At 38.3% G+C, this 25535-nt stretch overlaps 1 protein-coding gene across 8 annotated transcripts in view; it reads left to right on the forward strand.

The window, feature by feature from the left end:
• The window catches only part of GRIP1 (glutamate receptor interacting protein 1), a 342061-nt gene that overhangs the window by 242380 nt on the left and 74146 nt on the right, over positions 1–25535 (forward strand). For all 8 annotated transcript variants that reach the window (XM_074827290.1, XM_074827293.1, XM_074827286.1 and 5 more), the window contains exons 3-7: positions 12510–12645; positions 13578–13723; positions 17193–17276; positions 18108–18183; positions 19559–19704. In XM_074827290.1, coding sequence (XP_074683391.1) covers positions 12510–12645; positions 13578–13723; positions 17193–17276; positions 18108–18183; positions 19559–19704 — 588 coding nt within the window. The remainder of the gene's footprint in view (positions 1–12509; positions 12646–13577; positions 13724–17192; positions 17277–18107; positions 18184–19558; positions 19705–25535) is intronic.

Genomic DNA, 25535 nt, shown 5'->3' on the forward strand with positions numbered 1-25535 from the left:
CTGCAAGACATTTATGCAGAGCAAGCTTAGAGGAAAACAGTAGTTGACGATGTTTAGCAAATGCTGAGAAAAAATTAGAGCAAATGTGTTTATTGGATAGTTTTCCTCAGGCAGAAATCAATCACCTTTCCCATCTCTTTTCAGTCAAAAAAATCTTGGAGGAGGTGACCTTCATAATAAGCTAAATTCTGTGAATTAAGATAGATCCTGTCTAGAAATATTTACTGTTAGTGATTCTTCTGAATTCTACAGTTTAGATAAATAGCTCTGTGCAATATAAGATACTGTCAGCAGCCTCTCCTGCACTCCTTAGGAAATCCCAAATTGTGTCTATAGATGATACTAATCTTTCTGGCCATTTTAATAAACTGTTTGTTGCATACTTACGAGTAAAAACAGATCCTATCATGCCAGATGTTCTTTGTTGGTGCAAATCTTAGCTCCATAAAGTACCTTCAAACTGGTATGATACGCTTCCATTAGCAGTGCTAAGTGATGTTATAAAAATGGCAGAAACGCTAAACCCATCAGCATGTTCGACATATGGTATCCTTTATATGTATGCCCAGACTATGGGACAGGCTGTAAATTAGCAAAAAAAAAGCTGTTAAATCTGACTGTCTGATACAATACAAATTAAGGACTGGGGTGACATCTTCAAAGATTTCAAAAGTTATAGCTGTAAAATTTGAGTCTCTAATTAGATCTCTGGTTAGTTTATTTACCAGGAGCTAATGGGTTAAAAGGAAGCAAATGGGATGGTCTGCTGTTACTGTCAAAGTGTTAATCTGACATAGAAAAACAAAGGGGAGGGATTAGTTTTTTGTATTTCTTAAATCTAAATCATGGTGCTTTTTTGCATTAAAGTGGCTGAAACTGGGAGTTAAGAAATCCAACTAATTTAGATTGACACATTTGATATAGTACTTGGGACAGACAAGCAATGTATGATTTATGCCATTGCGATTGCTTTAGTCACATGAGTAACCCTATCACAATTTTTCAAAGCAGTTTAACAGTATAGTAATACAAAGAAAAAGAAGATTTGAGCACTGATCTTTTCAGGTGAAATGAATGGCAATTGCAGATGCTCAGTGCCTGATCTAGATGGAAATTTCCCGGTGATGCAGACTTCAGCTGAAAAGCATCGATTTATTAAGCCTGGGGTAGTTCATAATTTAAATGATGAAGGATAACTGAACTACACATGAACTACTCTGGCATGGGGTCCCCAGCCATTCCAGGCTTCTGAGCACGCAGCACGGCATAGAGCTGAGAGCAGCCCAGTGTAAGCAGCAGTGAAGCAAAACGATACAGGTCACAGGGAGCAGCAGTTTAGTTCATTTCAAAAACTCCACATGTTGGTATATCTTGAGAAGAAAAAAGTTTCAGAATGCACCTATTTGTGTAACTCTCAGAAGTTTTATACCAAACTGGACGCATATCGAATGTAAAAATACAATTTTCTCATAGTTTTCCCTCTAGTTCTGGTTAGTAAATTGTACTGTAAATGATAATAGAATGTCTGTGCCGGGGCCTATGTATTGAGAGAGGCCTGGTAGATTCCTTAGGTGATTTTGTAAACTTAAAATTATTCAGAATTTAAATATTTTCTTTAAAAAACCTGGCCATATATCCTTTAACAGCAGAGGAGGAGAGAAACAGGGACAGTCTAATCTTGTGAGTTGTTTGCACAGAGTCAGCAAACTGAACAAGTGCTCATAAGCAGGCAGTTTCCTTTGGTTTAAGAACAACCTTCATTAAAGTGCCAGCTCTTTTTCACAAACAATCTTACTTTAAAATAAGTATTTTCAACAGGCGTGCTTTTAGTTGGGTTAGCAGTTTCCCCTATTTGCATCCTTGTTGAGATTCTGTACATTGCATTTTGTGTGAAATGAAAGATGTCAGGTAGTACTTCCAGGTAGTACTATTTAGCTGAATCTATTTCAGTCTGTTTGAAGGTTTTAGCTATTTCTTCAATTCATAGAGACACTTACCTGTCTGTCTTAACCTGGTGGCCACTGAAGGGAGAGAAAGCCTTTGCAATAGACACAATGAACAAGATGTGTGTTTGAAGCAGACATGACCCAGAATATATAGCTAGCATGTCTTAATATTTTTGGAGAGGCAGGTAGGTGTAATCATCTTTGTTCCTTTTCACCTGAAGTTTCCTGAGGATAAGAAGAAATGTTGAAAGAAAAGCCTAAAAAACTTTCCTGTGAAACATGCATCACATTATGGAGTTTGGCAGAGGAAAGTCTTTTTTTCCTGCAGTATACAATAATGAGACTGCTCCGAGATAATGTAAGCCTCTTACATTGATGTCACATTCAGATTTTTGCTGAGACCTGCATACAGCTTCTTGAAGTGACCTGAAGATGTAAGATGTTCCTATTGTCTCACAGGCTAATAGGTGCAATATTACTAGGTGCTAATATGATGCCATTTCAGTTTCTGCTAATGATGTGGCATATGCTGGAAATTTAGATGAGAAAAGAAATCACATCATATAGGTACATTCTTGCAGCTGTGCATTTTAGTGTTTCACTGCAATGATTTGTTCAGCAAGCTTGACTATCTAATAAGTTAGTTCATGCAAATGAATGCATCTGTCTTCATTCCTCTTTGCCATTAGTTCGTTATGCATGCATTAAACCTTAGGGAATAAGTACAGAGATTGATTAGAGAGTTACAGAGCGCAGGTTAGCAGCCAAGAAATGCTTGAATTATTCCTTTTTTTCCTTTTTTTTTTTTTTTCCTGTTGGCAAACTTTTTACAGAAACAGTAAATCCTTGTGGATTTTAAATGCTTATTGATAGCTAAAGTCAACACTATTCCTGTGATTTGGCAACTTTTAATATAAGCCAGTAGCTTATTTTATAGTTCTTTAACCCTGCTTTTCCTTTGGCTTTAACTACATTTTTTCTTCATCCTGAATATTAAGTTAATGGTCCTATTGTCACAGGCATTTTTTTTTTATTATAAACACCTGAGAAAAAAATTCAGTGCATCCTATTTGTCAGGTGTTGTTGCATATTAAATTCACCCCTAAGCCATCCTTGAAACTTTAGTTTTATATCAGACTGAAGTATAGCAAAAGAATGAGTCATTATCAGATTGCTTTTTAAAACATTCATAGCTATGTATTCTTTCAGCTTATTTTTGAACAACCATGTCTCGGAAGTGGGCATTTCTGGATTGTGGTTTTCTGCAAAGATAGAGTAAGCAGCCATAAAGGCATCAGTGATAACTGAGCACAAAGGACAAAAGATAAAATCTGTAGGAAGTAATCACTCTCATTTTCCATTTTTTTTCATTCATTTCTCATTTTTCCAAGGATTGTCTAATCTTCCACACAGACACTTTGATAAACCCTTTTGTCAGGCCGAATCTCCCTCAGTACTACCAAGTAGAAAGATAGGGTGTGTGTACATCATTCAACTTCTTATGTTCTACAAAGAGGTACATGACCCCTAAAAAATATCTGCTCCTTAATACAAGTACTAGGAAAAGTTTTACTGGCCCATTCCTCCAAATTTCAGTCATCATAATATATATTTGAAAATATACCATCCATTATTTGAATGCCTGCACAACAGTTCATCTAAAAAGGAGTGACACCATTACTGTATTCTTTTCTGATCCTTATTGCTTCAATTTTGCCATGATACTAGTGATCTTGGCTCCACGTCTTGAAAAGGAAAACTGATGTTTGTATTAACTAAAATGTTAAATTATGTAGCAACTGTAGACCATGACAGGCAACTCAAAATATGTTTAATAAAAATAAATGACAGCTCAAATGGAGAAATGTGATCTAATGGCACTGTTGCTAAAACTTACCTGGTAGCCACAGGATGTTGAAACAGTGCAAGGAGCTGCAAAATATATCTTAAATGGCAAACACCTAAGCAATTCAGGCAGTTCTTAATCTAAAATGGACAGAAGATTAAGAGGTGATTTGATCAGAGGTTACAGTTCTCTATCTGCAGGGATAGCCTGGGAGTAATGGTGGTAGTATAATGAGATCTTGGGATTGAAGACTTGTCTACTCCCAATTCAGATAGAAATTAGCTGTGCATGTAGCAGATTTTCCATCACATGATGCTTTCAAGGCCACATTAGATATCTTTCTAAAAGGTAATCTGTAGCTGCAGATATCACTATATCACGTTTCTCTGCTTGTGTCACTCTGGAGATCAGATAGAGAATTGTTCTCAGTGGTTCCTTCCTGCCTTGAAATGCACAAATGCAATCAATCCTGTAATCAATCCTGCCTGGTCCATTTTGGTAACATTAGAAAGCAGAGAAACTGGAACAGTCAGGCAGTGCTTTTGTGAATAGTGTCACCTCAGTACAAATAAATGCTAATTAGCAAGAGTTCTCTTGGTGCTAATTTCTCAATAAAGGAAATGAGGAGGAAGTTGGAAGTGAATCCATCAGAATTATGGGAATAAGTTTTATAAATCAAAAGACATTGTGTGGAAGTAAAGAGTTTAGAGCTCTGCAAAGCCCTGTACTGTCTGTTTAAGAGGTTGTGAAGGTTGAGGCCATTGAGTCATTCATCATTGTGCTTGTTTTGCCTTACTCTCCAATGTCCTTGCTTCAGAAAGCTCCACCACCATTTAGTGAGCTGCTTTGGGCCTCACATATGTTCAGGAATTTGCCTCCACAGATGATATGGAAGCAGAAAAATGCTTGAACTTACTGAAAGCTAGCAAGTGCCTCAAGGTGGAACGGGTCCTTATCTGAAGGTAAGGAAGTTGGTCATTGCAAATCTTCAAGCATGCAGGTAGTGATCAACACATAGTGTAGATACTCCCCCAAAGAAAGCCATCAATGAAAACACTAGAACTTCACAGCTAGCTCAAGGAATAAATGTGCTTTAACTGGATGACATCATTGAGCAAGTTTATAGTTCACACTGCGTATTTATTCCAACCCTGTTGCAAGGTGGCATGACAGGAATCGAAAGATCTTTTTTGTAGGTAATAATGCAAAAAAAAAAAAAAGTTTTGTTGTGATTCCACTAAATCTACATCTTCTTACAGTAATAAAGTATTCATATTTGCTGAAGCCAGATGTTTTAATATTTTATAATTTTCTTAATAATTTTTCCTCTAATTGAATTTCTCTGCCAAGATTTGCTCAGGGATTACAAGTACTAATTCTATTATTTTTGACACTTAAACTTGAAACATATCTTACTTCCTATATCCATTTTAATTTAAATATGTTGATTGTTCTTCAATATGCTTACAAGAATTCAAGTTGTAATTTGATTCTTTACCTATAATAGGGGATTATAGAACTTTTATGTTTACACTTTCCTTCTGTGCAGATGTTCTGCATTGTATTATGTTCCACCTTTATGGACATCTGCACAAATTAAGAAAACAGGAAGTATATGAGCAAAAAATGACAGAAAGATACCTTAAAAATTAAGACCCCTCCAAATGTCATGGCAGTTTTAAACATTTTCTCAGTGGCTGTGTTTTTGCCCTTCCCCACCATTGGGCTCTCCCACACAGTCCAAAGCCAGGTGGAATGAAAAAAAAATTAGTTGTTTTTGCATGTCTTCATGTTACTCCTCCATAAGCCTTGTCACCACCCAACTCAAGAAAATGTAGAGAGGGAAGGGCTTGTTGTTCTGACTGTGTGTGGCCTGATACTTTCAGTACTTGCTGTAGGGTGAAAAGCAAACTACAAAGAGAAGAATTCAGAAGTGGTCAGTGACAAAAATTCCTAGTAGCCACAGCTCTTAGAAGAATCAAATGACATCATCTGTATTGAGATAACTCAAGTTGATCTCTTTGAATGCATGGTATCTGTCAAAGTAACATCATGAATAATTTTAGGCTGCTAGCACTTGGAATGTTTGGGACTATTGACATGTATTCTTGATTTGTTGTTTTCTGGCAATATTGTGCAACCCAATTGTGAACAAAAGCAAACTAAAAAAACTTATTTCAAAACTGTATTTCATTACGGAATTTCTGCGAGCAGGACTATCCAGAGGACCAAAAAGCCTGTTGTTCCCTCACCAGCACTTCTCTTGTTTGGCAAAGCTTCTAGCCGTATGGCCACCCAGCTCCCACCTTAGTCTGCATATGTGCTGCAGTTAGCCTGGAGAAACCTCTGCTTCTTACACAACTGCTTCGATGGACCACTTCTCCCTCTAAGTTCAAAGTAGCCTTTTTTTGCGTCCTCATATGACACCATCCCTTGTAAGTTTGCTGTGCAGAGATCATTCTTATCATTGCTGTACAAAGCTGCTTCTCTGTGAAAACTGATTTTACACCATGCCATACCATTTTTGCATTTTCTGGCAAATGTTTTCTACCGCTCCTGTCTATGGTGGGTGGACTCAGACACAAGCAGGATATTGACTCTTGAGCATGTGCCATGGCTGTCCTGCGGCTGGAGAAGTGCTGGGACAGTTTGTTGTAAGTGCACTGTAGGCTGTGGGATGGAAATGTTAAGCCTTTGGAAGGTAATAATGGTTTTACTCTGGTCACTGTAAAAAATGAAATGCAGTTCTCCAACAGCTGATTGCAGGTTTTTCTCTATCACACTCAAAAAGAACAGTTGTTTTTGTAGAAAGGGTCTTACTCGTACAGTCTTGCAAAACAGTTCACTCCTGAAATGTAATTACTGAAGTTACTGTGGTGTGAGTCAATATCTGTGTCATATATCAGGTGTTTCTTCCAATACTCTTCTGCTAAGAAATTGATGAGGTTCTTGTCATTAAGAATGAAGAGGCATGTTTTGTCTGTTAACTGGCTTTCAGTTGGTGGTTATTTGATTTCAGGTTTGGCATATTTGTATTAATTTCTAATCTTATAAATAGAGTTTCAAATGTACTGCTTATGTTTGATGCTAAATTGAAGACCACCCCTGTTGTATGCCTCAGTTTTGATTTAGAGAGAGTTGGCTGCCAAAGTATCTGTTTCTTTGACTTAGAATATGATCAACGTACCCAAAACCAAATAGAGCAAGAGCTGTGCTCTTTTTAGGCAGGAAACCAGCAAACCCAGATTGTGAGCTGTGCTGCCATGTCCTGCAGCCCTGGTGTTTTCAGTGTGTTATGTGATCACATCCTGTATATCACCGCCTGGAGCTGATCATAAAATATCATTATTTGCTTTTCTAGGTCATGCTTAGGCCAGGCAACAGCCAGAGTTTTTCCAGTTCATAAGCGCTGGTGGAAGGTATTTGTTTTTTAGATAATATTTCTGGAGTGACAAAGTCATCTTGTAGATGCTCTTATAGCTGAAAAAAAAAAAAAAAAGAAAAAAAGGATTGTCTAAGGCCCTGTACACAACCAAAACAGCTGCTTTTTGCAAGTGCCTGGACCTTACCTATCTCCATTGCTTTCACTGAAAATGGTACGTTTCACCTTTACAGCATTTATCCAAGCTATCAGTCATGTTAGCCCAGCTGCTGTCCCAAGGCAGCCTGCATTGGCAGTGTTTTAAATTTACAGTCCCATTGGTAACTGCGGTATGTTGTGCCTCATCATGTGCTCTGATGCACCTCATACCAGTGCGTCTTCTGCTGTGAGTTGCTGGGTTCTGAACTAGGATTGGTTTGGGGATTGTCACTCCACAGGCTGGAGGAGACGGTACAGTGTAGGTTAAGGTCAGCTTCACATTTGCAGATTCTCTTCACCAATGTGGTTTTGTTTGCTTGTTTTTAATAAAAATTTAGGTGTTTTAGGAGTTAGTTACAGCCAGTCATGAAAAGGACAACAAGGAATTGTATGTTCATCATCTATCTCTCTTGTCACACTCAGAGAAATACACCTACTCACAAGATTTGAAACATTGAGTAGATGCGATGTCCCCAGTATAACAAACTGCTATCTGTTTCTTAAGAATTGACTTTATCTTTATGTGATTTCTTACTAAGACATGAGATGCCTACTGGAATGTAAAGCAGAATGTTTCCTCTGTAGAATTTCTGCTGACGTACAGGGAAAATCCATACAAGAACAGCATTGACTGTATTTTCAACAGACTTACCAATTACTTACTTATTGATTATGTATGTCTTTTTGCAGGAAACGATCAATAACAGCAAGTATTTTAGGTTAAGTTTCGTTTATGCCCTGTCCCAGCTGCACTGAACAAACTCCGTCACTTAGGTGGAGGATATGAGCACTTAACCTGATTGTGTAGATTTTAGGCATTTTCTTGGATTTTAAAATGAAAATTTCACAGAAGGGGCAGAAAAGACGCTCAATATCTATAATGAAGGCAAATATTTTTCAGTTTTACTTTAATATATAAGTTAAGACATAAACTTATAGGAATGTGGAAAATTGAGTTCTCCCAGCTTTCAAATGTTGTTCTGTGAAAAAAATCTCTTCTGTAGTCTAGCATTTTGTTTTCTTTTAGAAGTGAATATATTCCAAGTTCAGAAATCTCATGAGTCAATTTATTTTCAATGCTTTTTATTCATTAGATTATATTATTTACATGCATCAAAAGGCAGGAAACTACAAAAAGTCTGATCATGTATAAAATTCTAGAAGCTTTATCATGATACTATTTTTCTTGAAGAAAAATTAATTTTACATGGTATTTCTTGGATTTTACTTGCTTGCAAGTTGTTCCATTTACTCATCATCTTACAATAAGATTTACACAGTCTTGTATTTGAGCACCAGTTTATCTTTGAAATTTTCTTGTGCTATGTTGAGTATCCCTGTAGTCTTCTAGGCTGCAGGGCAGATCATAGTCTTGTTACACCAACTGACCCTGCTGCAAGTTGGGAACACACGGTGTCACAGTATCAAACCTAAGAGAAGCATCCAGACCAGGAATTAAGAAAGCAGCAGCAGCGTAATGTTTTCTTTAGAGTTCAGCTGCTATGTATGCTCCGCCTTACAGGACTGGAGATCTAAATGAAGCTCTTTGGAGCAGAACCTTTCTTTTCCATCTTATGTTTGCATGTGTGTACAAGTATGTGTGTGTGTACAAGTATGCATGTTTGCACTCCCCTTGGTGAGCCCATCTCCAGTATTCAGCAGGATTCCTGAGCCCGGTACTGGAGGTAGGTGGATGCCAGAAAAGCCGTAGTGTGACTGGACAGATAGACAGATGTGTGCCCAGGATCACCCCTGTCGCTGAAGGACACGTTGGAAGTCCTGGGGCATTCCCTAAACCTCCCCAGGCCAAGGGGAGGCAGAGCCCAATGTGAGCTGCATTTTGCTGCGTGCTACTGGAGTTGTTAATGGTGGAAGAGAAAGAAGTTCTCAAGTGCATTTCTCCAACTGAAGTGTAAAATGGTATTGATTGGGGCTTTTTATAGACTTGGAACCATCTTTTCTCTGCAGTTTCATTTTAGAATAATTCATTTGGTTCATATCACAGAGCTGTACTGCAGGGGTGTTGTTCTGATATTTGATACTTCATAAACTGTTATGGAGTTAGAAGTCGTTTCTTAAGCTCATGTTCTATATTCAGTTTACCACTAAGCAAAAGACTTGTAAATTCAATTCCTGGTTTAGTCATAAATTATAAGAAATCTGGAAATAACTTGCCTTCTCTTCTGATGCTGGCTATGCTAATGTTATTAGCAATGTGGGAGTACATGTAGGAAAGAACCGACCCCAGAGACTTATAACTAATTAGGAGTTTGCTGGTTGGCATAAGTAATGAATTATGAGTGAGGTGATACATGGAGTAGTTTGATTTTTAACCCACAAAGAGTGGCATAGCTTTGTGTTAACTAGTGAATAGAGACTGACCTTGCATTAGTTAGGGAATAGCGTGTACAGATGCAGTTGCTTGTTGTATTGGAAATGGAGTCCCAGGGTTGTTCTGATATTGGGTATTTCCATAACTCCAGTGGGATTAGTCTGTAATGATAATGTTGAAGCAATGCAGATGGGTAAACATGTACTATATAGCATTATAAGAAAAGTAACTGTGCAATTTAAGAACGCAAAGATGAAAACCAGAGAGACTGGGTATCGAATGGGCCTGGTTCAGAGCACATCCAGGGATAACAGTCTTTTATAAGCAAAACCAACTTAGGCAGTTTAATTTCTTCCTGTTATGATTATGTACAAGAAAAGCTACAAAATCCTTCAGGGGGGCAAACCTGATGAAACTGTTGCATACTCCTAGATAACCTTATCTGTCAGCAGTGAGCATTTCACACCACCACTCCCTTATAGTGTCGGTGCATTTTCCCCTCCTGCCTACCACGGAAGGATGTTTACAGGTCCCTGTTCTGTTGGCAGAGGTATACAGAAACTTGTCAGAATAGATAGTGAGATGGAACAAGCCTGGTCATTACTTTCCATGCCAGTAGTTGCAGGGAACTGTATCATTGTTAGCTGACTTAAAACACTGCATGGATCATCTGTTCCCCATGTCACTTCAGGCAGCAGAGTATTTCCCAGCATTGGATTGCAAGCTCAGAACCTATATAAAAGATGAAAACACATGTCAGTATTATGCTGTGGCAAAAGATTAGGCGTGTGCAGTACAGTGTTGATGTCCTGTGTACATGTTCTGGCAAAGTATTTGTTAAAAAAAAATCTTAGATGATCCTGAGAACCAGATTGTACTACTGAGAAGTACAAAGGAGGGCTTCAGTTTGGGACATGGGAGAGAAAGGGGAATTTTCCTTTTGACTCCATATCTCACAATCAAGTAAATCCTGAATAAACAAGTGTGACACGCTAGCCAAGCACCTGATGTTGCATTGTGTATTTTTGGTTGCAGTACTATCTCTAACTCTTGTAATCATTATGAATACTTGCAGGTTTTTATAAAACTGAAAGCAACATTTTGGTCCATAGCGTCTCCTACAGCTATGCAACATGTCTACATGTTCAGATGCAGGTAATCACATCTGTTCTTTCTGAACTGTCAAAAAGGCCAGATGTGAGCAAATATTGTGGAAGCTCAGTAGCTTCCAAATTATGTCAAATGTTGGTTTGGTGTCAGTCAAGTTGGAGAACATACCAGGTAGCTTTGCTACTGTCTGCTGCTGACTGGATAGAGACACATTTTGAACAGTTCCACAGTCTCTTGTAATCTTACCTTTTTGCAAATACATCTTCCACTTTTTAAATACTTTTTTCAACAATCCATGGTGCCGACCGAATACACTGCAGAATTTTGTTTTAGTAGAAGCTTTATAATCATAAGAGAACTCTTGCCCAAGCACTTAAGTCATGCTGTATAATGGTAAAAATGTGAATAACTGAAGTGAGGTCATTGTCAGCCAGAATGGAAAAAAGAGCCTGTCAGCCACTTTAGAAAGGAGCAGGAACATTACATAGGATGATGCTATGTCTGCAAAAGGTTCAGCAGTTAACCCTATGAGAAATACTACCAAGGTTTACAGGATACTCCACCAGGGCTGGGGGCTCTGTCTGTCACCATTACCTCTGTGTTGCTCAGGTTTGGCAGTTCTAATTCAAGCAGTTGTTCTTCATCCTGAAGTCAAGATGTATTAGGTCATCTTCTCGGTCATATAGAAATAACCAGAGAGATGGATGATCCTTCCAGGATGTCATCATTTTTTGGGTAGATCTTTAGGACTTCATGCATTTTTCCAGAATATCTCGACGGCTGGTAGTTTTAATAGGTCTTCTTTGACTGGAAACACTGGACATGAGGTATTTGCCTTGTGGCTTTCCAAAGAGTTGCAGCCCTGATGCAACTGTGCATATGTAGTTTGCCTTGTCCAGCCGCGTGCAATCAGGACATCTCTTTTTGAGACCTCGAGGCTTTCTGTTGCAGGTGAACCTGCATTTGTTGAGGTATGTGAGATTAGCTTGGCATTTTCCAAGAATGCTAAATGGGCAAACTGCAGGAGAGGGTGTCCTAGACATCATGTGAGGAAAATTTTATATATGCAACTATAACTATGAAAGCCCTTCATTTACTTTATACCCATTCGGCAGAGATTTCACAGAGTTACAGTGGAGATCTATTTGTGTAAGAATAAGGAATAAAGCTGTTAAGATCTGATACATTCAATCTCCATCTGGATTCTTATTACGTTCAATTGTTTTGATTAACACTGACATCTACTAGTGGCCTCAAAGTGAGTCTGGATCTAAAATTTTCTAGTACAGTTATATCTTTGTGTCTTTTCTATTTAGTCAATCAGTGGAAGTACTTTATAAAACACAGGGTTCAGAGGGAGAAAGCAGAAAATGAGAAAAGAGTTTTTTAAAAATGTGGAACAACTACCTTTAATTATAAGTGTTGCTGGACTTTGTATTTATTGGTTCTGAATAGTATGCTAGCACATTGGTGTCATTTTTAATAACCTTTTACAGAACATATGTCTCTGATTTATCTATATGCAAAGTCTTGCAGACAGAACTTGTGAACTGTAACATAGAGAATCTCCAGATGTAGATGTTATTTCTTATTAACATACACAATGATTTTCTTGGGAAGTAGATGACATTTTAGAAAGGCAACATCTGTGTTATCACTTAAATTTTAATAATGCTAATAATTTTCTTTCAACAGAGGAATTCAAGGGCTCAACAATAGTTGAATTAATGAAAAAAGAAGGCACCACCCTAGGGCTTACAGTATCGGGTGGAATCGACAAGGATGGGAAACCAAGAGTATCTAACCTTCGTCAAGGAGGAATCGCTGCTAGGTAACCACATCTCAAGCCACAAAATGCATTATAAGATGTGATTGCTTCAGAAATACATACCCCATCAGAAAGGTCACTAGCAAATATGTAACTGGATGCATCTATAATGGCAGCCCATCAGACCAGAGAAGCTCAGAGAGAAAAGCAACAGCTGGTCCTCCTCTTCCCTCAAGGCTACTTTGACAAAAACTAAAAATACCAATGAGATATTTGAAAGTCGTCATAAGACTTAATTAAGTTTCTTCTAAATTCTATACATTTTATTTCTCTATTTTTTTGTCCTTGAACAAAAAATTGAGAGGAAAAGCATAAAATACTAATGGGAAAAAAAAATGGAAAAATGAACCATAGTACTAACATAATTCAGTTTTTTTAAAAACTGTTCATCAGCTGGTTTTAAGATTAAAAAGAGTCTAAAGTCATAGCTACCTTGCTTACTACTACAGTGGAAACAAAAATGCTGTTATTCATGAGTGAAACAAGTCAAAAGCTAAAGGTTAAACTAAATCATTTGAAGTAACTGAACAGAACATATGCTTTTGGGCAGTGGCCTATCTCCTGTAGCTGTGATATTAGCTGTGAAGGCAGCTATTGTCCAAAAAAGTAATTTTGGATGCTTCCCAAAGAGAGAGAAAGATGGGGACACGAAGAAGATGATTTCCCGGATCCTATGCCCTAACCAGTCAAATCATCCAACTCCTTTATTGTACAGCTGGTTTTGTACATCAGAAGTTAATAATGCAACAGTGTTCTTTTAATATTTAACAAGCTAGACTAGATTAAGATCTTAAAATGCCACTTCTTGTTTGAAAGATCAACTTGTTTTAATCTAGATGAATGGAGAAATATTTCTTACCATCACTATACAGTAATTTAAAGGATTTAGTTAGTTAGATCTGTTCTTAACAAAAGGAATATGTACTTTTTCCTAGGAGTGACCAGCTGGATGTAGGCGACTACATCAAATCTGTGAATGGAATCAACTTGACCAAATTTCGCCATGATGAGATCATCAGCCTGCTCAAGAATGTTGGCGAGAGGGTTGTTTTAGAAGTGGAGTATGAGCTGCCTCCAGTCTGTAAGTAATAGCAGAGCAAACTGAAACCTATGCAGAATAGCAGACATTGCCAGCAGTGAGATAGGCATGGTTGGTGATCTTAATTTTTGATAGTGGTTGTTTTCTTACATTTTTTTCCACTGGTTTATTGCAGAGCATGGAAGCAGTATGAAAGAACTGGCTGTACAGGGGAATTCTCTCAGAGATGCTCAGGTGTTTTAGGAGCATAGATCCAGCCAATGGCAGAGCAGAGTTGTCAACCTCCACTATTTGTTTATTTGTTTGTTTACTGTTTTGAGTACTGGGATTAGATTAAATAGATTCCAGGGCAAGAGAATCCTTCTTGTTATAGTAAGATGTTCTGAGATGAGACCAATAAATATCTGCGAGTTCTGCCTCTGCCTTTTCCTTTCTTCTCTTCACTTGCAGCACCCTCCCACTCTCACAGATAAACAACATACTTTGGGACTTTTCCAGTCTTTTCTGACATCACTTTTAGGCGACATCTCATTTCTAGAGCAGAAGACCCAGTGGGATAGGCTGTAGGGATACATAAACCTGCAAGAATTCTGTGACTGAAACAAGGGCTTCTCGCTGAGCAAGACTTCAAAATACAAGTTTATGCTGACACTGAAGTCACAGAGTGCTACTGAACATCTTCCTCACCTCTTCTTTGCTCTTTCTTTTTGTGCTTATGTCTGTGATGGTGTGTCCGTAGGAGGAAATCAGTGGGAATTGAGGCTATTGGGTATGAAGTGAAAGCTAGAGTAACGGTGAGTTGGAAACCTGGGACCTAAAGTCAAGGAGTGAGTGGCAGGTGGCTGCCTGGCACCAAGGGGCTTGCACCAGCCACACCTTTAAAAAAGTCTGTGCTCCTTCATGCTGCTCACTGGAGAGGAGAAGATATTGGTTTGCTGGTGTTTGGCCTCAAAAAGCTGTGGAGCCAGCTAGGAAGACTTTCATCACAATAGAAGCCGAAAAAATCCATCACTGTCTTTGGTGCTCAGAAGAGGATGAACTCCCCACTGCTTTCTAGCAGCTGGAGAGTTAGTCTAATTGCATATTTGGTTGCTTTTATGACCTCCTGACAACTACCTTAATATGTTTTAAACGTTCTCTGTTGATTAGTGTTCACTTGTGGGAAGGGAATTTCATGTTCAAAAACACAATGTTTGAGTTAATGAAGTCAGCTGAGTTCAGAATTATTTTGCTGAAGATGTAGTTGTTTTATGAGCATTGTTTTCTACTTACTCAAGAGGGCTTCCTTCCATTTCACCCACTTTTGGCATATGTGCCACTATCGTCCACTGAAAGAGGATTCTGACATGCTAAATTACAGTAGCAATCATTACTTTAAGTCCTTGGAATTTCTGACCCCTTCATACCTAGCATAGCTAATAAAGTTGAAGATAGTTAGCAGCCTAGTTGTTCCCATTAATTTCTAGTGAACAAGGTAGAAACAGTGCCTTCATTACATGCAGAAGTTTTCCGGTAGGTCACATGGTGAAGTCCTGCTACCTCCTTCCCTGACCCATACATAATGAAATTTTACTGTTGTCCTCATGGCTGTCCTCTCAGAGAGAAGAGTATCATGGGCAAAGAGAAGAGTGGGCAAATGTCAGTACTTTAATAATGATGGATTAAATCTGGCTGAGCACTAGTAATCCCACTCTCCCTAGTGCTTTGTTCCCTGATGGCAGTGTTCACAGCAAGAGCATCCAGCTGCTGTTTACAGCATGAGCCACCTCAACATATTAAACTGAAACATGAGCCATGCCTGCCTCAGATCTGCCTTTTGTTGTGGCTAAAGGCTAAGGACTTCTTTTCCCTCCCAGGCTGAGGCTGGGATGGAAGGACAGCACCTGAATGATTGGTGCTCAAGTGGAAGGACACTGTGCTGTTGTTCCTACTGCTGAACTACATACAGGTTTCATCTGTCCCCAGTGGAGGTTACAGGCCACACCAAGCAGATTAGGAAGCATGGATTCATCTTGAGCTACATGAAGGGCCACTTTCTTTTGATAGGAATGAAGGCAAGAGTTGTCTTCTCCTCCCCATAATTCAGTCCTTTTTGGTCAGTAAAACATTTTTAGCTGTAAAGGGAACAACTGCATGGACTTCAGTAACACGGTCCTGATCTTCAAGCTGTAGCAGGAATTACTGCAATACCGAGCAGTGCTTTGGAGGGCCACCTTTCACCTGTTTTCCTAAGGAAATGAGATTTATGTGATTTCACTGGGGGGTTCTTCTGGTTCCCTGCAGTAACTTTTTTAATAGGGATCAAAAGACTCCAAAAAAAAAGCACGTTACGGTATGTTTCATGGAAATAGACACTTGAGTGAGACCCTGAGCAGGGGAGTCCTCAGAGAGAGAGACATGCATCACTGAGGGGTCACCACTTCTTCCTGGGGCCTTTCCTGGCTGGCAGCACATGCCTCCCCAGCTGTGTAGCTTGTGGTGTCCATTGCCCTCTCAGGGTATCCTAACAGGGGATGGGAAACTCTGATTATTGCAGGCAGGAGCATTAAAGGACATGTTTTCATTAGTTCTGCTGCTCACAGAACATTTATTTCACAGAAGTGGGGTTTTTTAATCTTTATGTGTGTTGTGCTGTCTGCAGTATCTTACTGGAAGCTGGGAAGTGTGCGTGTGTGTGATTTTGCCCAGTGTCCTTTTCTCTTTGGAAAAGGGTGTTCTTACACCCTGCCAAAGTTTTTCCTGTAAAAGCTAATAGTAAACTGGCCTCTGGTCTCTTAATAGCGGTGGTTTCAAATTCTGTAAAGTGGATTATCACACCCAAATGTGTTGGTCTGTGCATTAGACTTCTCACCTCCTAACCCAGCTGTGCACCCCTCCTCTAGTGCTTACAGAGAAAATACTGACTCGACTAGAAGTCAGTATTTTTTTACTGATTTACCAGTGATGAGGGAGCGTGTTACATTTTGAAAAAGGAAAAAAATAACAACTTCTTACGATACAAAATACTTTTTTCATCTTAGTCTAGTAATCTGAATTTAGAGGTATACACCCTAAAAATCTCAACTGTCTTGACTTTGTGCAATGCAAGCAAATGTTTTCATGGCTGAACAACCAACTTCATAGGTAGCTTTAAGAATTTAATTTGTCATTTTTACATCCCACTGTATATTTCCATCTTTTCTAGCTCTCTTTTGTAACTATAAGAAAAGCAAAATTATGCCACAATTTAAACAGTAAGGCTTAAATTCCTCATCTGTTATATGCATCTATGGCTCTTTTTCCAAATCGTTGCAATCTGTGAAATATCCAGCTCAAAATTCTCTCAAAAAGAGGATGAGTTGTATTTAATTACAGGTCTTTAATCTGACTGTTCTGTAGTGGAGTCTTTCCAATTGTATGACTGGAAACACAATAGCTATCTTAAATTAGGAAAGGTGCAAATCTGTGTGTATAATTAGAAAAATAACAATAATAATTAACTTTTGGGGTCTTTTTATTCTTTTTCTTTTAGCTGTACAAGGATCAGGTCTCATCTTTAGAACTGTGGAAGTTACTTTACATAAAGAGGGGAACACTTTTGGATTTGTAATAAGAGGTGAGTTACTAAATTTGAATTGTCTGTATTTTCTAAATCAGAAAAAAAGTGATAAGTTTTTATGGCACTAAGAAATCATTTCAAGATTTATGATTTACAGTTTGTAAAAATCCCTGTGATTTATGTATTACATTTTTCCATACATTCATGTACTGCTTTTATGAACTGCTCTAATTTTTTATTATAGAATAACAGTAATTAATCAACTATGCCTAGAACATGACAAACTTCATTTCGTGTAAGACCAGATTCTGCTATCACTGAAATCCACAGGAAGATTGTAGTTCTTAAAAAAGATTCACATATAGTATTTGTATAAATTGGGTGTGAAATCTGATTAATCATACTGATGATCTGAACTGTACAACAAAAGTAGTATCATTGACTTAGAGAATGGAATTAATATACCCCAATGATGAATTATTAGTTTCTTCGGGGAAAACTTTTTATTTAATATGTAAATTCCTTAGTTGGCCACTCATTATTCTGAGTATACATGAAGTACAGATATTTTTTTCTTTGTACAGCAAACATTGCAGAACAGTAAGTTTTCACGCTATCAGATTTGCGGAGTAGAGGTTCTAAGAAAATAGTATACAGTTATTAAGAGTTACTCTGTAGAAATATTTTATCATCTATACTATACTGTAGGTCAGTTTTATTTAAGATAAAATTGAGTGGAGGTTCATATTAATGGCTTGGTCATTTTTTGATCTTTTTAGCCCATCTCGTAACTGTGTATGCTACAAGATTTAGGCTTGCCTTTTGGAAATGAGCTTTCATAAAAAGCATAAAATGAAGGTGTGCTTTTTCTCACTTTCCCCTTTCTAGGTGGAGCACATGATGACAGAAATAAATCTCGTCCCGTTGTAATAACATGTGTTAGACCTGGAGGGCCTGCTGACAGGTACAATTCATCTTTCACTGGAGTGCATGTGAAAGAGAACTGGAGAAAGGTGAATTATTTGGGACAGAATTTAGGATTTAGAGTGAAGCAGATATATATTCAAACCTTTCCCTTTGAAATTCATGGTTTATGCATTTAATTTTAAAAATAACAGTAATAGGCAACCACAGAGGCTCGGTACATCATGGTGTGTGTGGACTTTAATTTAGTATGTTGCATGTTTCAAGACTTTCCCATTAAACACTTTCAAAAATCAACCCAAAATAGTTAGAACAAATGCCTGCAATAGATCAGAGTACATTTTTTTGCAGCCTTCAGACAACTGGTGTAGCTCTTAATTATGATCTTTATACTCTTAACACCACAATCTTTTTCTCTTGCACTTCAGAAAAATACTGTCATGTGTTTGGGTGTTGTTGTATTATCTTTTAAAACATTTGTATGTATCTGCAAGTTCACATATAACTTCACCTGGACAACTTCTGAGTAGAGATTTATTTTTTCACCCAGTGAACGTATTTGTATGTAACACCATCTTGTATCTATATAAAGAAAGAATATTCACTTTATTTATATGTATGAATTATATTTTTAAAAAAGTAATTTGTGTCCTTAAACCATTAAAGAAACTTAAAGGGCAGTTTCTTTAAAGCAGGCTAATTTTCTATGGCCTGTGTTGACATTTTTGACCTTGGAAACATTAACTGAGAAGCAAACGTTTCAAGACAGCATTTGTCTTTTTTCACTCCCTTTCTTCCCACCATCATCTCCCTTGCTTCCTTGTTTTTCCTCCCAGTTCTTGAGCTGACAATGTTAGTAATTCATTTTCTATTATAATTCTGAATATGTTATGAGATATGCCTAGGAGACAGTGTACATTTCTAGCCAAATTATTTGTAGGTAGAAGGAAAAGAAAAAGGGAATTATCTAAGTAAGGAATATTTTTGAAGAAAATCAGTATAAATGGACATCCATATTTTGCAATCTATTTCTGCACCCATATGTTTGCACCTCGTATTTATTTTTAAGAAAATATTGGGGGAGATGTTTATGTATGTATGAAAGAGGAGTTGTGTGGACAAGGCAGAAAGAAAGCATATGTTGAAGCAGAAGCTATACTTAGTTGCAATTTAACATGACTTGATTATTTAGCTGTGTGTTAAGCCATTTTCCAGTCGCTGACTTTTCAATTAAAGCAATTTCCTTTTCACTGCGCCCTCTGAACATTCTCACCGTCAAAGTAAATGTTAAGTGTTAAGGCAAGAGGAATAGATGTCAGAGAGGGTGCCAGAGAATCACTTTGCATAAAAATGGTATTATCTCCAAATCGATTTATCTTTATTAATATAAGATCATTCCTTTAATCTCCCTTCAGAGAGGGCACAATCAAACCTGGGGACAGGCTGCTGAGTGTTGATGGGATCCGACTGCTCGGAACGACACATGCTGAAGCCATGAGTATTCTCAAACAATGCGGACAGGAAGCAACTCTGTTGGTTGAATACGATGTCTCAGTGATGGGTAGGTTGAGAAGTAGGGCTTTAGTTCTGGGAGCCATCTGTGATGTTTTGCTGCCTGTTCTTGATGAGCTATTTTAGAAGTGATTGTGACCTGTTACGCTTCTAGTAGCACTGCTATTCCCTTCTGCACCGTGTCATTAATCTTGGGTTCATAAGGAGGTGAGCAGTATTTTACTGTAATTTAGCATTCTGACATTTCATGGTTTGTAGAGTGAAACCATAGTGTGGATTCTAGCAAAGTAACTTTTCCAGTGACTAGTTTATAATAAAGGTTAATGAAGTGTAAGCATTTCTATGTCACATGAAAGAGGGGTTTACTTGGTCTTACAGGAATTCTTTTGCCTTTTGCCAGTGCTACTAGGTGGCCAAGACCTTATTAAAAAGTCACAAAACCACCACATAGAAAAGAATGGGGAAGAGAAAATTTGTTAAGAAAAGCAGAGGTGGCAAATCATGGCTTGAAAAATGAGCTTAGGCTTTGTACAAACTTTCATTGAAGTCACTGAAGATACGGGAGGTTTTTTGGAAAGTCAAGGAGAGCAGACGATTTTTCACAACAGATTTGGGATTGAGTTATTTCCATTTGTTTTGGAAAGTGTCATATCCCCTCCATTTTTGCAAGGTACAGAAAATTCACGGCAGCAAGAAATAGAAATACTCACCAGTCACACGAAAATATTTCTCTGTTTGGGGATCTTTCTCTTCTTTTCTTCAGTTCCACAGTCAGATTTCTAGCCTAGCAGTAAAGCAGCCTCATAGGAATTTGTGAAATAGCACTGTCAACTTTAAAGCCTTGGAAAAGATTAATACTTAGAAGAATGATGTCAGGTATTTGTTTATTCTGGAACAGCCTTCTTTATTCTTCTCTGAGACACAGTTGGGGTTGTTTATTATAATATACATATATATATATCTCTATATATCTTTGTTTACTTAACTATCAAGAATGGAATGACAGGTTTGCATGGTATCTGGGAGGCCTGCTGGACAGTCGTGCAAGGTTCACATCCAGAAAGCTGGAGAAAGCTCAGCATCTGAGCAGGAATCTCCCATGCAGAAAATTAAAAGGCGGGTGATCTTGTAAGCTGAAGAGAACTAGAATTTAGGTGTTTTCCTTTATTTCTTCTTTTTCTTTGGAAGATGATGGATGACCAAACACTATCATCACAGTTGAACCCAGATTCTTCATACTCCACTTTCTCTAAGAGCGAGATCTCACTGAAAAAGAACCCCTGGCTTTAGACAGACGAAGTTCCCAGTGAGGCTTTCATTTCAGAGAAAACTCCCATCCCCATTCTCCTGTATACTTCAGGGAGGGAATCAACCTCAATTTCACTCAGGATCTTTTAGAAATCTTTGCAGGTTTGTGTGAGGACAAGACCACATGATGAGAAGCTCTGTTGTGTTATAAATTGCAGGTTGTTCAAGGCAGGAACCTTCTTTTCAGTGTTATGTGGGTAGAGCTCAGTGCAGGAGGATACAGAACTTAGTTGAAAATTACAGGCTTATAACTGTACAGGCAGTACCTACCAGTCAGTATCTTCATGTCATTCTGTCTCTGAATAAACTCTGCTATCTCCCTTTTGTTCTCAGTAACAAATCTGAATTTGTTGTTCCTGCCTTCCTGGCAATGAATGTGTTATCCTGTGGAAACTTAGGGAGGTAGAAGAACCTGAGGCTTGTGGAGAAGGGAGGGAGGGAGGGAGGAAGGAAGGAAGGAAGGAAGGAAGGAAGGAAGGAGAGAGGGGAGTCAAACATTGGGAAATGTATCGGATGGTTTCTGTGAGAAGAAATAAGGAGGGAATCCAGTAGGGTCTCTTTCTAATGCATTATGATTTTGTTAGATTTTATCTAGCCCCCAGTAGGTTTTGACTTTTTCCAGTTTGCGTGCCCTGCATAGTTTTCTGGCAGTGATGTGAAAAATTTTGTTGGGAAGCTTTCTTTGCTTTTTGCAGTTATGTTATGACCATGCTGCAAAGGCTGAAAATCACTCATCCTAATCTCTTGATTCCTGGGCCAGGAAAACAATGCTGATTTGAATCTTCACTTACTTCTGCTCAAGAGCAGTGAAGTCAAAGTTGGGAGAAACATGAAAGGGAGGATATGAGCCATGAAGAGAAATTTAAGAATTACAGAAATGATACTCTGTTCCCTGACTCTTACATTACCCACAAGGCAAGCTATTTGTAATGACAGCTCAGGGTTGATGTGAATAGGAAAACAGGCTAGAACAAGAGGAAGAGTAATGGGTAAGGTGGCTTATCAACAACTGATGCTTGCAACTAGTTTAGTAGGTTAGCCTGTTGAGAGGAGGCAACAATTCAAAAGTTATATATGCCTGGTGCATTGTATAGGGTCCTCCCAGTACAAACATTCAGTAAAATGTCTTACTCCTAGAGATATAATTGTACCATTACTTGCTTTAATATCTTCTCTTCTGTTAGCAGATGGTTATATCCTGTAAAGTAGCATTCCATGTGGCCAGAACTGGAAAGAGCCATAAAATATATTCTGAAAGCATAAAATTGGAACTTGATTTGAAAAGGTTGCACTAAAAGAAGAAAATAATCCTGAACTATTTTTCAGCTACAGTCCTGTAGTGTGTAACTGACTTTTTATACTCTTGTAAGCATAAGCTGTTTCAAAGGTGCTATATTTCTCAAAGTTTAGTTTCTTCGCCTGAAGTCTTCAAGAGGTCACTTGGGAAGCCTGTACATTTTATTGTTTCTGGAACCTAGACAAACTGGAGTAAAAAAAAGCATCAAGGGGTTCTGTGCAGGGTAATTAAGTGTATATATAATGTAGGAGATGTGGCTAGTCCCATAGTTCATAAATTGCTGCTGCTGAGCTTTTGAGCAATCTACTTTTTAAATCTTGGATGTTCATGCTGGGGTAATCTTCGCACCAAGGATACTGTAGTTAAAGAAAACTATTAGCTATTGCCAGGACTTTCACACAAAATTAAGCTTTTGTTAGCTGTTTGCACCTGACAGACACAACATCTTTCTCTCTCATCTCTTCACTGGGTGTTTCTTAGTTCAAACCACTATGTGGTCTTCAGGAATGAAGGAACATATTGCACATGCAGATTTCATCTGTCTGGCTTCTTTAACAGTTCTGGCATTTATTTGAGCCAGAATAGATTTGCTGGAATGTGGCATTCTGTAATTGTTCTCTGCAAAACAAGTATGATCAGCTTGTTTTTCAGTCCCAAGCTACCAGAGTCACCCTGACATAGAACTGGTCAACTTCAGCTAGAGCAACACCTCCAATTTTCTGAACTTGGTGTTTACCACTGATACAACTTTCTAGAAAGGGAATTATTCATGTAATTGTTTTGTAGTAAATCTGACAGCAGTTTAACAAACACTGTCCAAGCCTTTTGCCTCTTTTAAGTTCACAAATTCAGAAACAAACAAAAACAAAAAGAAAAGGCTGTAACAATTTTATGAGAGAACATTTAAAGAAATCTGCCTCACCCTTCAGTATTTCTGCCTGACAAGAAGAGCACTGGGGAGAGAAAGCTTTCACAGGTTAAACATCAGGTGAGGTGATCTGTGATCCAGTGTAGACTTTCAGTAATTTGTGCAAGACAAGAAATATAGGAGAAAAAAGAACTTAGGGGTTGCCCCTTAAGTTTCATAAAGCAGTATGACTCAAATGTATCCAGAGCTGTGGAGACCTTTAAGAGCTGTAGAGTTTTACAAGACCAAGGAACAGGAGCTCCAGAGACTCCAAGGACAGACTCAAGATCCTCATAAATCTGATAAATGATGCAAGACCTTGAAAGTTGAAGGAAAGTCAGGAAGCCTGTAGGATTCACACTGCCTTTTTCCTTCTGTTCCTTTATAAGCTTAAAATTAACATTCCCTTTGTCTCTGAAAAGTCTTTGACAGAACAGATAGGTAGCGTGCTCTAGCATTTGACTGCAACTTCAGGTCTCCTGGCTGTCACAGAGCAATAGACCTAGATCCCTTGAAATTCTAAATATGAATTAGTTACTTAAACCTTTAAAGAGCGCTTCCTCTCTTATGTTGCTTCAGAGACAGATTGAATGAAAATTCATGTGCAAAGCAAAGGTCACGGTAGCTGAAGTATTACTCTACTTTAAATACTGCTACACAAACACATACACAAATTATGCTAGAAGACAATGTTTGAAGTCAAAAAGTTGAGCCTACCAGTTGGGAAATGTCAGGATTGAGATTGTCTGCTTAGCTTCTGTCCAGCTAGATGTGCATGCAATACAGTCACAAGACCCACAGGAGAGATAATAACCTTCTTGTGCAGCTATTCATTTTGAATTTTCTTTCTGTCTTCGGTATGTGAGCACAGGCTTATTGAAGGCACTGCCCAGATCCTTTTCTGAATGCAAAGTCATTAATTTCCTGGTGTTTTTTTCCTGAGGCCCTAATCCTGCCATAGTTTGAGTGCTTCAGGCAATATGCAGATCTCAAGGAGAAAACCTCAGTGTCCCAAGGTCATTCCAAATGTTTTGGCTCTTTCTTGAGGCAGAAGATAACACAGACATATCCCCCTCTAACAGTTCCAGAAACATCCACTCACAGATGTGTCACTAGGTAAAACATGGGATTTTTTTTGTCTCTCCTGGAGGCCAATGCACGATTCGTGTTCATGTAGTGCAAACTAAGCAGCTATTTAAATCTATGTGCTATGGCACGTTAGTCTCTCATCTTAGTGTACAAGTTCCTTGTTTATCAAACACATTATTTGTGTTTTCTGCTGTCCCTGCCAGATGCCCGCATCAGGGACATGAGTATGAACTGACAGTCAGGCATGGATGTATACAGTAAGTTCGTTCTCTCTCTCTAGTGCTAGCTTGTTAGGATTTCATCTAGCAAAAGATACATGTTTTGGGGTATGACTTATCCTTGGCACCAAAAAAGGCTTTTTCCTTCAGAGAAGTCTGACGCTTGTGATTTTCTTCTGCTGTTGAGTTTTCTGGCTTTTGGGACTGCTTTTTTACAATAGCAAGTGGGAGTTATTCCTTTTAACCTTTCATCTCTCATACTGCTACTAAATATGCTGACTTCACTGAGTCTTTTATGAGGATTGGTATCTATCAGTCAGGCATCAATTCTTGCTTGCTTACCTGCTTTAATCTATTCTGTTTACTTGGTTTAAAAGGAAGATAAGTACCTTTTCAACACCTCTTGAGATAAATAGGTAGCATGGAAACCTAAGGTAAATAGGCATTATAATTTAAAAAACAAATCCAGCATTTTGGGCTGGCAAATTCAAAACACGGTTCTTGGTTCATCAATGCTTTTTGTGACCAAGAGATACTGCTGCTGACTGCTAATAGTGAAACAAGAAAATGCTTGCAATTTGTGACCACTACAGTTTAAATGTCCTTTCCAGCCTTTACAGAAATTGTGACAGAAAGAGAAACTGGTACTTCAAAGGGGCACTCAGGTGTCTCCTCCATGTTACATGACCTTTTTCTCTTTCTTGCCGTTCCCTCTTTATGCCTTACACACCTGCCACCCAACTCATTCACTGCTAGCTCCCTCAAAACTTACAGTGCTTTGTCTTAAGGATAGGACACTTGTTTCATCATGAGGACTGCTGAGTAGTGAAAGAAGTGTGGAATGGGGCCTTGTAAGAAAATCATTTCTCCATCTAATGAGTGGTAATATAGTATTGCATAAGCAACTGTCAATTTGTTGTTTCCCAATATTCGTGTGAGCTTACATCCTTCAGAGTGTTGACATGTTTTTATGTACCTTTACCTATGTTTCTCTGTGGGAAAAACTTTATATCTGACATTATGTCTGTACCCAAATAGTTCCTCAAAACATTAAGAACCAT

Source organism: Strix aluco, chromosome 5 (genome assembly GCF_031877795.1).
Source record: "Strix aluco isolate bStrAlu1 chromosome 5, bStrAlu1.hap1, whole genome shotgun sequence".
NCBI lineage: Eukaryota > Metazoa > Chordata > Aves > Strigiformes > Strigidae > Strix > Strix aluco.